This window comes from Hippocampus zosterae, chromosome 13 (assembly GCF_025434085.1).
Source record: "Hippocampus zosterae strain Florida chromosome 13, ASM2543408v3, whole genome shotgun sequence".
NCBI classification, from domain to species: domain Eukaryota; kingdom Metazoa; phylum Chordata; class Actinopteri; order Syngnathiformes; family Syngnathidae; genus Hippocampus; species Hippocampus zosterae.
Genome location: NC_067463.1, coordinates 20,084,533 through 20,098,637, shown reverse-complemented (window position 1 = coordinate 20,098,637; position 14,105 = coordinate 20,084,533). Strand labels below are relative to the sequence as shown.

The 14,105-nt window shown below is 39.1% G+C and overlaps 2 protein-coding genes across 2 annotated transcripts; both read right to left on the bottom strand.

Annotated features, from left to right (window-relative positions):
- Window positions 1–1,200: 1,200 nt before the first annotated feature.
- stx3a (syntaxin 3a) lies at window positions 1,201–8,440 on the bottom strand. The gene is made up of 10 exons (XM_052083811.1): window positions 7,978–8,440; window positions 7,371–7,445; window positions 7,173–7,272; window positions 6,852–6,926; window positions 6,254–6,324; window positions 5,435–5,543; window positions 5,160–5,233; window positions 3,813–3,947; window positions 2,843–2,953; window positions 1,201–1,672 (listed from the first exon to the last, which is right to left on the bottom strand). The coding sequence occupies exons 1-10, from the start codon at window positions 8,005–8,007 to the stop codon at window positions 1,595–1,597; spliced, it is 858 nt and encodes a 285-aa protein (XP_051939771.1). The 5' UTR covers window positions 8,008–8,440; the 3' UTR covers window positions 1,201–1,594.
- A 1,584-nt stretch (window positions 8,441–10,024) lies between these two features.
- Window positions 10,025–13,544, bottom strand: spcs3 (signal peptidase complex subunit 3). Its single transcript, XM_052083824.1, has 5 exons — window positions 13,214–13,544; window positions 12,579–12,652; window positions 11,731–11,807; window positions 10,824–10,939; window positions 10,025–10,290 (listed from the first exon to the last, which is right to left on the bottom strand). Exons 1-5 carry the CDS (start codon window positions 13,354–13,356, stop codon window positions 10,158–10,160), a joined length of 543 nt encoding a protein of 180 aa, XP_051939784.1. The 5' UTR covers window positions 13,357–13,544; the 3' UTR covers window positions 10,025–10,157.
- Window positions 13,545–14,105: the final 561 nt, after the last annotated feature.

The window sequence follows — 14,105 nt, the reverse complement described above, 5'->3', positions numbered from 1 at the left end:
CCATGATGCACTCTTAATTTTGGATGGAAAAAGAAAATCAATGGCAAGCACAGTCCATACAAGTAAAATGAACAGGATTTAATATAGTCGTTTTAAGTTTTTTACTTTTCACATGCAGAGAATGTCCAGCACGGGTTTTGTGTAACGTATGACAGGTGATCCTTCTGTGGGTTAAGGTGGACGGTCGCAAAAATAAAGAGTTCTACGACCATCATACAAGTGGAGTTATTATTCGAATAACAGAGAGCATTAAAGCGGAAAAACATAGGACAAAAGAATATAAAAGGAAATTCAGAAATGAAAAAAAAAAGTCATCACATCAGAAATCAATAAACTGAAAAGATTGAAGAAATAGGCCTTAGAGATAAGGAAGCGTGGAGGCAACCCCATCTACGGGGACAAGAGTGGTGTGTGTGTGTGAGAACATAACAGAGACACTTCAGGAAGAATTAACAGTTTATTACACCTTGGTGGTACAATTGATTCAGCCTGTGGCTCACAAAACAGACATTTGAGTACATATTTCATGCTCATTATAAATTCCACAATGCTTTATGTTTCGGCATATTGCGGTAGTCCTTTACAATGTAAATAATGACACCCAGCTGTTCTGTAAATTCTGTCATCCAGGAGAGATGCATTCTTTTTCAGGTTGAAGGCATAGCTTTCTCGCTATGTTCTAACTGTAGTGAAAAAAATGGTCCTAGTATTGAAAACTTTTAACTTGTGACGGATTATGAACCTTCAACAAAAGTCAAAACCCAGGACGGATTATCAGGGTTCCCACTCTTGCTCTTGCTTTTTGTTTATGGACATTTTAAGGACCTTTGAGGTCTAATTTGCCGTTTTTAAGGACCTATTCTCCATTGAGCAGGGGATTCACAGTGGATTTAATGAACAGAAAGCCACATATCAATAAGCTGCTGTTCAAATCATTGCTGCCAAAGGAAGGGCACATCTTTATTTTTACGGGCAGTCAGCTAACCCTTTATTTGACATACTGTCTGTCAAATTGAGCCGAAGTGATCACGTGATCATCGTAACTGATCGGAGACGGGGAAAAAAGCAGAGCGGAAACCAGGAAGGCATGTACCCTGACAGCGGGGTTTGAGGGGAAGGGCGCCAGGCGCATTTTCCGACAAAACTATTAATTGGAAGGGTGGGGAAAATGACATACACAAATGAAATGAACACCACAGGTTAATCTTTAAGGATTTTTATTGATTTTTGAAGCTTTTTAAACTTGTGATTGTGTGGGAAAACCCCTGATGCAAGAAGTGTGGGGAAAGGCCACACCGTAAAAAAAATCCAGACAACTGAAATGGTGGAAAAGAGGAAAACAGCTCAGCTCAACAATTCAATATGATGGTACAATTTTTCTCAGTCTGTGCACGTTTTCATCAATTATCTTCAGACATACTGTATACTGTAGAATGTATTTCGAAATGTATTCTCCACATGAGCTTTTCAGGGTGCAGGAAAAGGACAGATAACATTTAAAGCAAAGGACACGCCCCAAGAGTTTTCTCCGTCATCTAAGGTGCATAGCTTTTCGTTTGTTTAGACTCAACAAGTCAAAGAATGTACCCATTGTTTATTTAAAAAAACTGTAGACAAATGAACCGAGGATAACAGCCAGTATCACACAGCAACAGAAGATCATCATTTGTTTCTTCAGAGCATGTAAGAGAAGGAGAAAACATTATGTCAGTATAAAACAAAGAAATATGCAATGCAGGTGTTCTTCAACTGCTTCAGACAACAAAGTGTATGCAGGAAAGTGGTTAAGATTGCATGATTGTCTGTGTCTAATGTGTTGTCTTGTGGTGTTTTGTCATTTTATGTTAACTTTTCTTTTGATGATTTGATGATTCTTTTTCTTTTTCCGAACACAAGTCAGGCGAGTGTACCGTTGCACCATGAGCTCAACAGGAATTTCTTTTTGCTAGGTTGCTAGATTCAAAATATTCATTAAATGAATTAGTTATATCTGCAATTTTATCAATAACAGTGTTTTTATCTTTTATAGAATATTCTCGGAAGTGTGTATTTTTAGAGCTATTTTCGATGATGTTTAGTATTCTCCATATTTCTAGTGTGTTGCCTTATTCTACTCTTACAATGCATGACAGCGAGCTTATCCTCACGAGGGTCACGGGCTAGCAGCCTATCCCATGACTTTCAACTCGGCATGACTACGACTTAATCTTAGTTTTACTGTTTTTGTGCTTTCTACTGTCTTTTTCATTCATTCATTCATTCATTCATTCATCTCCCGAGCCGCTTGATCCTCACTAGGGTCGCGGGGGGTCCTGGAGCCTATCCCAGCTGTCTTCGGGCAGTAGGCGGGGGACACCCTGAACCAGTTGCCAGCCAATCGCAGGGCACACAGAAACGAACAACCAATCACACTCACACTCACACCTAGGGACAATTTAGAGTGTTCAATCAGCCTGCCACGCATGTTTTTTGGAATGTGGGAGGAAACCGGAGCACCCGGAGAAAACCCACGCAGGCCCGGGGATAACATGCAAACACCACACAGGGAGGCCGGAGCCGGAATCGGACCCGGTACCTCTGCACTGTGAAGCCGAAGTGCTAACCACTAGACTACCGGGCCGGCTCTACTGTCCTCATTATTAATTTATTGTTTATTGTTGTATCTATAATATTTTCTCCATGTACAGCACTTTGTATACAGCGGTGGTTGTTTGAAAGTGCTCTATAAATACAGGTGAGTTGAGTTGAGATCTGCTCCCTCATCAAACTCAGAAGTCAAGAAAATATTATAACAAGTGAAATATTTCAAATAATTAACTTGAGAAAATCAAGCCACACTTACCCTTCGTGCTTCCTGTTGAAACTTGGCTGCTTTCTTGGTGTCAGCAACTGCTCTCTCTACAAAGCCGACTGATTGGTCCATGTTACTTTCAATTCTGTCGATCATGCCACCCTGAGAGATAGAAGGCCAAGAAATAATGAGCAAATGCAGACACTAATTCTCCAGGTGACAAAGAAAAATTGTGACACACCCCACCCCTAAGCCAATTATTTACTACACACAGATTCCATACTGGCATGAATGATTTAACCATGATTGGGCAAGATAAAAGTATGGAATTGTAACAGAAAGGGTATTCTCATCCAGGCATGCAATGATTTTCCTTTAAAGCAGTGGTTCTTAACATGGGTTCGATCGAACCCAGGGATTCGATGAATCGGTCTCAGGGGTTCGACGGAGCCTCTAACACGGAGGTTAAGACACACAACATGTCAATTAGTTATGACACGCCCGCTTGGCCATCACTGGCTGCAGATGATCACATTACAATGTTTGACTGTTGGAATAGTATGTCGTGTGATTTTTTTTTTTTTTACAATGTTTCAATACACACAAAAAAACACATGGATTCACATGCATCATGCATGATTTGTCATGCCAAGTTGAGCAACTCTAGTCACACCGGCAAAACTGAAGGAACACTTCTCAAATTTTTATTTTTCATTAATGAAGGGGTCTATGAATGTGCATATGAAGCGGTTGGGTTCTGTACCTCTACGAAGGTTAAGAACCACTGTTGTAAAGTTTTCCTCATCACTTTCCTCACTGTATTGTCTCTTGTTGATCAAAATGGCATGAAATAATTTGTTTAGTTTCGGCTTCATTAATCACTGAGGATATTCTAAATTTTAAATGTAAAAAAAAAGCACACAAAATGCATATGTGCAAAGTTGTTATCAATATTTTCACTGAATATGAACTTTATTTTGAGAATTCTAATCTGTTTACCTTGCATTTGTTTGTCACATACCTGGTTCTCAACCAGCATGGCAATATCAACAAACATGTCATGAAGCTCTTTGATGCTGCTCTCCAACCTGATAATGTCTTTGTGACGAGCCTCAATCTCGTTCAAAGCTTGCTGGTTTATATTGGAATCCATAATCTGTGAAAAAGATCACATAGACATTATCATGTAGAAAAAAAAGACCACATTTTGTTTGCAAGCACATTTATGCAGCATGTCTCAAGCATCTCAGACTCCTGGGAAGGACGGATTATGAACTGTCAACAAAAGTCAAAACCCAGGACGGATTATCAGGGTTCCCACTCTTGCTCTTGCTTTTTATTTATGGACATTTAAGGACTTTTGAGGGCGAATTTTGTTTTTTTAAGGACCTATTCTCCATTGAGCAGGGGATTCGCAGTGGATTTAATGAACAGAAAGCCACATATCAATAAGCTGGTGTTCAAATCATTGCTGCCAAAGGAAGGGCACATCTTTATTTTTACGGGCAGTCAGCTAACCCTTTATTTGACATACTGTCTGTCAAATTGAGCCGAAGTGATCACGTGATCATCGTAACTGATCGGAGACGGTGAAAAAAGCAGAGCGGAAACCAGGATGGCATGTAGCCTGACAGCGGGGTTTGAGGGGAAGGGCGCCTGGCGCATTTTCCGACAAAACGATTAATTAGAACGGTGGGGAAAATGACATACACAAATGAAATGAACACCACATGTTAATCTTTAAGGATTTTTATTGATTTTTGAAGCTATTCCTGAAAATTGTGCAACTGCAGCCACTATTGAATAGCTTCTATTCAATGCAATTTATGATGTAGTGCACCCTATATATAAAAACAGTTTTAAAATAGGCCATTCATTGTAGGTGCACCTTATAATCCGGAGTGTTTTACAGTGCAGAAAAAATGGTACGGTCATACCTCGGTTTTCATCTGAATTAGTTTTGAAAATAAAACTTCAGACAGGAGAGCTGAAACTATTCAAGTGAGAAACATGTGCACTCGATCAGATCTTTTAAGAGTAATTGTGGCAAGCCCTTTGAGTAACGAGCGGTGCTGGTTGGCCTTGCCACTATTGCCGCCCACTGTTTTATCTATAGAAGTCTGCTCCATTGCCATATGGATTTAAACAGTATTGTGGAGTATTATTTTAACACGTGATTGAACATACACATTACAACACTGTTCTTTTTCTGTGAGGGGAAGCTGGAACGGATTAATGGCTTTTCCATTCATTTCAATGGGAAAAGATAATTTTTAGATATGATTGTTTTGAGTTACAAGCATGGTCACGGAATGAATTATACACTTATCTCAAGGAACCACTGGACGTGTGCAACAAATATATTTACCCCAGCAGTGAAGACAGCTGAGTTGCCTCCCTCCAGCATCTCCTCCAGTTCCTCATCCGTTGTTGCTTTGCCCGCTACAATTAACAACAATAAAAAATATATTTGAAGATTTTTTTTTTTTTATCTTTGCTTTCTGTTTAATACTGTGCACAAAACACAACAATAGAAAATGTCCTCATAACAGCACTAAGACATATTCAATTTGCTGCTGCTTTCGGTGACATGAATCTTATCTTGAACAGACTGTAATGGTATTTACAGACAAAGCAACTTACTGATCTCAAGTTGTCGGGCAATCCGTCCTTTACTTTTGTCTCTGAAGTCAACTTGCGCCTCATTGTATTTTGTCATCACCTCGACAAATTTCTTCGCCAGGATAGCATGCTGTAGAATTTGGAGAAAAAAAAATTTCACTTGTGTTTCAATGGTGGAAATTGATCATGATGAAAATGAGGACCTTATCATGGTATGAATATCTTCAACTGTGCGAATGCTCAAACGATTATGTTCGTTTTTTGTTTTTTGTTTTTTGTTTCTGGCATTTCAATAATGTTGACATGATTTTGCCCGCATCTTAGCGCTGCTGCATTGTATTTGCACCTGGCTTTCATACAAGCTAGGAAAGACACAAAATTAGCCATGTCATTCAAATCTTAATCAGGTTTGATAAATGACAAATTGAACTAACTTGCATAATGTACTCTTTGCAGAATGCACCAAAGAACTGCGTAGCAACGTTGCACATTTGGCAATCCTGCGTGCACCTGGTCAGTACAAGTTTCCATATCTTTTAGTGTGATCAATCAAGTCTGTGTGTGTTTTTCATATTTGCAACTCTTGATTAAATCAGGCCCTAATGTTGATTGTTTCTAAAAAGAAAAAAAAAGTTGTTCTCTGCCAAAATATCCCTGTAAACATTGAAAACAAACAACACTTACTTGTGCCATCAAAAGGAGGAGGGATTAAACTGCTGCGGAATCACATCATTTACTATGTCATTATACCATTTGGAAATTGTGATAGCAGCACTGATTTAATATACAGTATCAAAATTAGATCACGCTGCTTTTCTCTAGATATTCAACGATTCTAACCTGGGATTTTTTTATCCTGAGGTCAGCAGAGGCCCTCTCATCTTTGTTTGTCTCAAGCTGGTGTTCGATGCCTGTTTCAATACACACATGCAAGGAATCAAAAAAGACATTATCTCGCTTTTTCACTTCTAAACAAGAACATCAACATCTTTCTGATTAGTGTTTACATGCAGCAGACATGAACATTTTACACCCCAATGTACAAATGCCAGGTTTTTGTAATACCATTTCAGAACGTTTTCCACTATTAATGTGGTCCTATATAACCTGTACAACTCCACGTGTGTGTGTGTGTGTGTGTGTGTATGTGTGTGTGTGTCCACGCACACACACAATCACACACAGACACACACAAACATTCACACAGAGTAAAAAAGTCCGTAATAAAAGCTTTAACTCCCCTTACAGTCACTCTTGTGATAACTGAAAACCAAAAACGTTCATCATATCTATTTTTGTAATCCTGTCATGAAATACTTGCAATATTAAAAAGGAAAGAAACATTCATAGCAAGTAACCATTACAATTCTGATTTGTAAGAAACCTTGGTTGGTAACATCAGTCTAACATGTAAATAGATGCAAGGTAAAGTACTGACTCTTGAGTTTGTTTCTTGCATTGTTGGCAGACTTCTTAATCTCATTGGTGAGTGCTTCAAGATCATCCTGTGTTTCTAAATATAGAAATGAGGTGGAAGGGGGGAAGAAAAAAATAAGCAGGAGAGACAATGCAAAGTACGACAAGTATACAAGTATACAAACGTAAATAATTGCAGAGAAATGTGTGTGTGTCCCCGAAAGTGATGAACTAAAAAGTGGTCCCCACAAATCACATAAACCGGTCTGCGTGTGTGTGTGTGTGTGTGTGTGTGTGTGCGTGTGTGTGTGTGTGTGTGTGTGTGAAGCAGAAGGTAATTTACTCTGGTCGGATGTTGGCGAGGACAAGATGGTGGAGTAGAGTTTTTTTATTTCTGTTACACTTTCATCAATCTTGTCAATACTGGTGCGGATATCCTCAATCTAAAACAAGATAGAACCACATACAGTCATGCATAAAAACATCATTTGTATTTTGATCGAATTGACATTGACTAGAAGAAGATGTCGACATATAGTACCTGGGCAAAAAAGTCTTCCATAAAAGCCTCATTTTCCACCGTAACCTCAATGTCATCCCCTCCGACATCACTTGTCTGTTTAAAGCAAATTGGAAGACATTAATGAGGGGATCCAGAAAGCAAAAGAGCCAAAGGAAAAAATAACATCCATTGTTTTGCATGAGGTCCAGTTTACTACTTCAAGATGCAATATTTGTATCCGTTATCTACTTCATTTGGGCCCTTCAAATGTATTTAAATGGCAAGCATTTGTAGACATTCAATTAAAGTCAGGACAGCACTTCTTCTGAACATACGTGTTGAGGAAAAATTCGGGGAATATTATTAATTGAATTAGGTCACATTCATCTCGAATTTGAACAAGTTGTTTTTGACCTAGGATTCATTTGTGAAGTTTGCTTCTAGGTTAGGCTTCTTAAAAATGCATCATAACGTTGGGATATTAAATTGACTGTGCTATACTGAATCCAATCATGTTAAATCGAGATACTTCAAACACGATTGTGGCATTTTAATTTATCGATAGTTATTTTATAAAGATTAGCAGAATTACACTGTTTTCACAAGACGGTAAGGCAAAGGGTAGAACCATGAACATTCTGCATACCTCCTTGAGCTGAGCCAGTCTGTCCTTCATTGTGATAAATCTATAACTACAAAACAAAAGAAAAGTAATTAAAACATGTGGAGGGGGAAAAAAAAGCCAATTCTTGAAAAAAACTGCGGAATCCTGTTTTATTTCTCTCTGAAAATCTCAATAAAGTAGCCTGAGAATGGTGGTGAATAAACAAATGCTAAACAAAAATGTAATTGTTAAAAGAGAGAATAAATGCAATAAATTTTGCTAACGTTTAGGGTTTTAACAAACGACAAGAAAAAAAAACAATAAATAAATACATCAACACAGAAGTTAGAGAGGGGCGCCGAAACAAATCACTAACGGGACATTACTGTCAATATAACCTGAGGTCTCACTAAGCCTCTCTCTCTAAGAACAGATTAGGGTAGTAGTTCAAGATGACAAAACTGTCCCTCCCCCACTCGTTCCAAGTCCAGCTTGATAGGCTTTAGATTCCTCTCTCTCTCTCTCTATACATATATATTTTTTTTTTATATGTATTTTTTTTGTACCGTACAGGCGTGTCTTTGCACAGTGTCTATATCCAATTGATACTCCAATTGATACTTGAGATATATATATATATAAGGTGGCCCGGTAGTCCAGTGGTTAGCACATCGGCTTCACAGTGCAGAGGTACCGGGTTCGATTCCAGGTCCGGCCTCCCTGTGTGGAGTTTGCATGTTCTCCCCGGGCCTGCGTGGGTTTTCTCCGGGTGCTCCGGTTTCCTCCCACATTCCAAAAACATGCGTGGCAGGCTGGTTGAACACTCTAAATTGTCCCTAGGTGTGAGTGTGAGTGCGAATGGTTTTTCGTTTCTGTGTGCCCTGCGATTGGCTGGCAACCGATTCAGGGTGTCCCCCGCCTACTGCCCAAAGACGGCTGGGATAGGCTCCAGCACCCGCGCGACCCTAGTGAGGATCAAGCGGTATGGAAGATGAATGAATGAATATATATATGTATATATATGTATATATACCGGTATATATATATATATATATATATATATATATATGTTTTTGTTTGGTACCGTACAGGCGTGTCTTTGCACAGTGACCACGCATTCATGAGGTTCATAACAAAGTTTAAAGTTCTGTCTCACCAGTTGTACGCTGAGGTTGGATGCGCTGCATTGGCGATCTGCATGCTCACTCACTGGCACAGGTGTATTCGTAAGGCAAGACTCGGTCTGCTCCGAGAAGTTACATCATAACTTCTCCTCAGCTGCCGGTTAACCTGGCCGATCTTCCACCCACTTTTCTCCAGGTTGTCACTACGTTTCTCCATTTTCTATCTCTTCTATTATTTTCTTCTCTTTTCCTTCTTACCGCTATTTTATATATTTTTTTCTTCGTGCTAACGCTAACTTTATTTTTATTTTTCGTGGCAGGGGTTCACTTTGGCCTGGGGAGTAAAGTTCAGCATTCACTGCAATGATCTCCGCAATGCTGTCTGGCGCCATCTAGCGTCACGAATGGGTATAACGTCTAGACCCCAAATATAAGACGACCCCCACTTTTTCAGTCTTATTTCAATGCAAAAAACACCGTCTTATATTCAGGCCAATATGGTAATTTCCACACAGAATGACTCAAAGCCCAAGAAAACAGTGCCCTTAAACGTGTTTACATTTAAATTGAAAGACATGGGAGCAGCTTCCATAGGATGTTGGATGTTGTAGCGTGGCTGGTTGAACAATTTATTCTTAGCCATGCTCATAGATGGTTGAATCCGAAAATTTGTGAAATTGGAAATTGTACTTTGTTTCTCTTTGTATATCTGTAACTTTCTTTTAGAGGTTCTTCATCTCATTGAGATCTAAACTGGTGAAATAATGACTTTATGGAATAAATCACAGTGATTAAGACAAGTGTGGTCAGTGTAGTGTGTCCCGAAATTCTACTACCAATCCGTAGTATAGCATCTACCCCAAAGTGACAGTAAACACTATTTTATGACCATTTTTCAATTATTCCAACAACAAAGCTTGCATTCTTAATCTGTGCCTGAGATGTTAAAAAAAGGATCGAAACTGTTCCAGTCTCTTATTTTATTTCTCACCGAAAATTACATGAATTAATGAACACATTGACAGTATGGCTGCACTTGGAAAAAGCCTCCGTGGAGAGAAATACGCTGTAAATTATAAACGGAAATTCTGTTTCACTCTAATAGCTCTTTGGAGTCTCATATTTATCAGGAAAGCTAAGGCTGATGTGTCCACTCCCAGCGACAAGTGGCAGTATTCCAGCGTTGGGTACAACATTCCATGACAGCGTCAGAGTGATGTTCTTGTTGGCCCTGGATGAAAGATAGTCATGTCAGTTATTGACTCTCACACAAAGCACTTGTGTGAGAAAAAAAAAAACATTTGCCGCCGTAATCAACCAAGGTGTGCCCCCAAAATTGCATCATAACATTTGTAATCGGTCAGTTCGCCCATTTAAAGTGTGACAAGTAGTCATTGTGCTGCTTGCTGACATGGTTTGTAACACATTGTAACCATAAATCAGAAGAAGCGAAGGAAGCACATTATCAACTTGATGTTTCTGTAATTACAGTCGCATATACAGTATGACTCAGAAATTTAAGATCCTCAAGGCTATAACCAATTCAAAAACAATGTCTCATTTTCACCGTTTAATACAATTTCAAGGTATTAATACCTCAGTCAGATTCAAGTTATTGCTGTGTCCAATGTGAGCTTTTCTTTACTTCACAGAGAGGTACCAACAATTTTGTCCACTTGTGTAGATACATATACTCTATACGTACGTCCACAGATAAAGCTTAGCCTCAGCCTTTTTCAACCACCAGCCACGTGTATGCCTTACCTGAGACCGTTTCCATCATCAAAGAAGAAGTATTTGGATTTTGTCTCTCTGAGGTTCAGTTTGTTGCTTTCTCCTCGTAGGACAATCTTATCCCAGAGCACCACCTGGTTCAAAGACTGATAAACAAACACACGCGCAAACATTTTATGTTACAACTTGCAGAATGTTTCAGGCAGATACAGAATATGTGGCAAAATGTCCACTGACACGTTTGAATACAATACACATTTTCAATTACAGCAAACATTGTCCTGAATTCATAAAGTACCGTATCTCAAAAAAATGTATACAAAAGTGTGTGTGTGTATAAATATATATATATAGAGAGAGAGAGAGACAGAGAGAGAGAGAGGGCGGCCCGGTAGTCCAGTGGTTAGCACGTCGGCTTCACAGTGCAGAGGTACCGGGTTCGATTCCAGCTCCGGCCTCCCTGTGTGGAGTTTGCATGTTCTCCCCGGGCCTGCGTGGGTTTTCTCCGGGTGCTCCGGTTTCCTCCCACATTCCAGAAATATGCATGGCAGGCTGATTGAACACTCTAAATTGTCCCTAGGTGTGAGTGCGAGCATGGATGGTTGTTCGTCTATGTGTGCCCTGCATGGCTGGCAACCGATTCAGGGTGTCCCCCGCCTAATGCCCGGAGACGGCTGGGATGGGCTCCAGCACCCCCCGCGACCCTAGTGAGGATCAAGCGGTACGGAAGATGAATGAATGAATGAATATATATATAAGGGGTTTATAGCAATATGCTAATAACATACTGCAGTTGCTCAACTCATCTTTTTGTCTTTTAAAATCTGCATTTTTGCAACATCTGCATTGGACTGTGGTAAAATTTGACTTAGAAAAAAAAAAAGGACACAGACGTGTACTGGTAAGATGGCATGTGCGTTTGTTTCAAGTAACTTACATTGCTTTTTGTTGTGTACTCAGCAGACAAATAGAGAAAGAGCTGTTTTACATTCCAGTCAAATATTGGCTGCAAATGTACAAAAGTTAAGGGAAAAACAACAACAATTCATTTTACGCACCTGCAGGGATAAGATCACTTCTGTCACTTTGAACTACACATGGACAACACATGGGCTGTGCCTTACCAATCACGGTCCAAGATGTGAAAAATACATTTGACGTGAAATCAACATTACACTTAAATACCAACATTATGCACTGTAGTAACTGATATAGGACAAAAGTTGCGTTTAGAAATGTACATGTATAGTAACATGTTTCTGCCAGAAAACTTGCTAAGCCTGCTGGTAGAGAATCTGACCGGTTTCATAAGCGATAATTTATTTTCATTTGTGTACTGTATTTAAATTATCTATTGGTAGATCTGTCATAATGTTTTTTCCCTGGAAGATATATTTACTCCCAAACCCAGTCCCAATTTCATGTAATTAATTTTCAATTTGCCGATTTTTGCTGGCAATGACATACTGTATTTATAACGTCATTATCACTGCCATTTTATTGGATACGGTTACCACAAACTCCCGTTATAATGTAAAGATTAGTTTCGTCCCGCTAGGTATGTTGTAACAAGGTTTGATTGTAGCATTAATGTAAGGCCTTTGTATCTCATGAGTGCCAAAGTTAGCAAAATCTTTCTGCTAAAGTTTATGGCCATTAAAACGGTGAATGTTTCAGTGTTGTTGCAAGCTTAAATGAATGAACCCTGTCGAAAAACAACCTTCGCTACTTGTACACACAAACGCAAACCTTCAGATTTCATTTAGAGATATTTGTAAAGGATATCAGCTGAGAGGTCAAATGTGATGAAACCCAGGTCACTGCGCTCTCTAGGTCCAGTGAAGTCGTCAACATTCCTCCTGCAAAAAAAAAAATATATATACAGGTATAAATCACAAAACACTGCGTTTTTATTTTATGTTAGTCACCCCCTCCTCCCCAGCAGCATCAGTCCCAAAATCCCCAAATCGTTGCCGCCCTGCAAATTAGTGTTTAGAAATGTCCAATTCTGTCAAAGAGGACCATGTCAATTGTCTAGTACAGATCTAACACCTGTCGTATATTCTCTTCACTTTGAACACCAGCCCTTGTAAACACAAAGTTGATATTTCTGGCTGAACATCAGTCTCGTATGCAGCAACTCATTGACTCCAAAAATCGATGGTTTCACTACCTTAGACGAGCAATATTTACATCAAATAGTCGCCAGGGGTTTATTTCGCATTGATTATTCGATGCTGCGAATGCTGTTGACTTTATAGATGAAGCATTCCCTCGCAGAATCTGTCAGCAATGCGGTCAATTGCAACATTAAAGTTCCTCCACTCACGCCTATGTTTGAGAACACAGCACAATCTGACAAAAGCCGAGCGGAATCTTGTCACAGATCTCGAAAAAAGGATGAATTCAAAGAATCTTACAGCATGACTTTAGAGACACGGACGTCCACAGGAACTGTTCTGTCTTTAAAAGCTGTTGTGATGAAACAGCCAAAAGTTAAGGCCGCCATGACGCTCAGAGAGAATGCGAAAAGGGAGTTAGCTCTTGACAAAACGGTGTTCATATTTTCAAAGGTGGTAAAAAGGAAATATTATATACTACAAATTAACAGACGTGTCAACTCTATGGGCCTGCGAATTCTCGTTTATGCAAATGAATTTCCTTTCGTGTCCTACCGTGCGACGTGACCCGGAAGTAGTTAGCCGATAAGCGCGTTCGAATTTTTTACTTATTAGAAAAGGTGCCAGCATCTAATCTTGAAACCTTCTTTAGCAAAGGATTCCACTTGAGCAACCTTTACGAAAGGATATTACCCACAAATCCTTACTGCAGCAACATTTAAAGGAACAGGATACATAAATAATAAATAGTTGACGGAACACACGAAGACGCTTAAGTTTCACGCTCAAGATTTTAGGAAATAATGTTTCAAAAACTCTCATTAAATAAATTAGAATAGTATTTTTTCTTTTTGACACAAGTGGATAGGCAATGAGGCCAATAAATATACGCTCAAAGCAAGAGTAAAGGTGTGCTTCCACACAAATCTGCAATTATAAATACATTTTCGTAATTTATTAGACAGTGGGTGATTCCAAAATCAATGAAACAAATAAGAAACACTTACAATTGTGTAGGACTAGTCATCTGTGAATAAAAAAGAATGTTATCATTCATCATAATAATTTGCAATATTTGCAAACCTGATCAAACAATATATTAAACTACTGAACAATCCACAAATGTCAAAAGCCTTTTTTGTATGCTCTTTCCTATGTTTTCGTAGTGTAGCTTACTGGCTTTCTTAGCTTT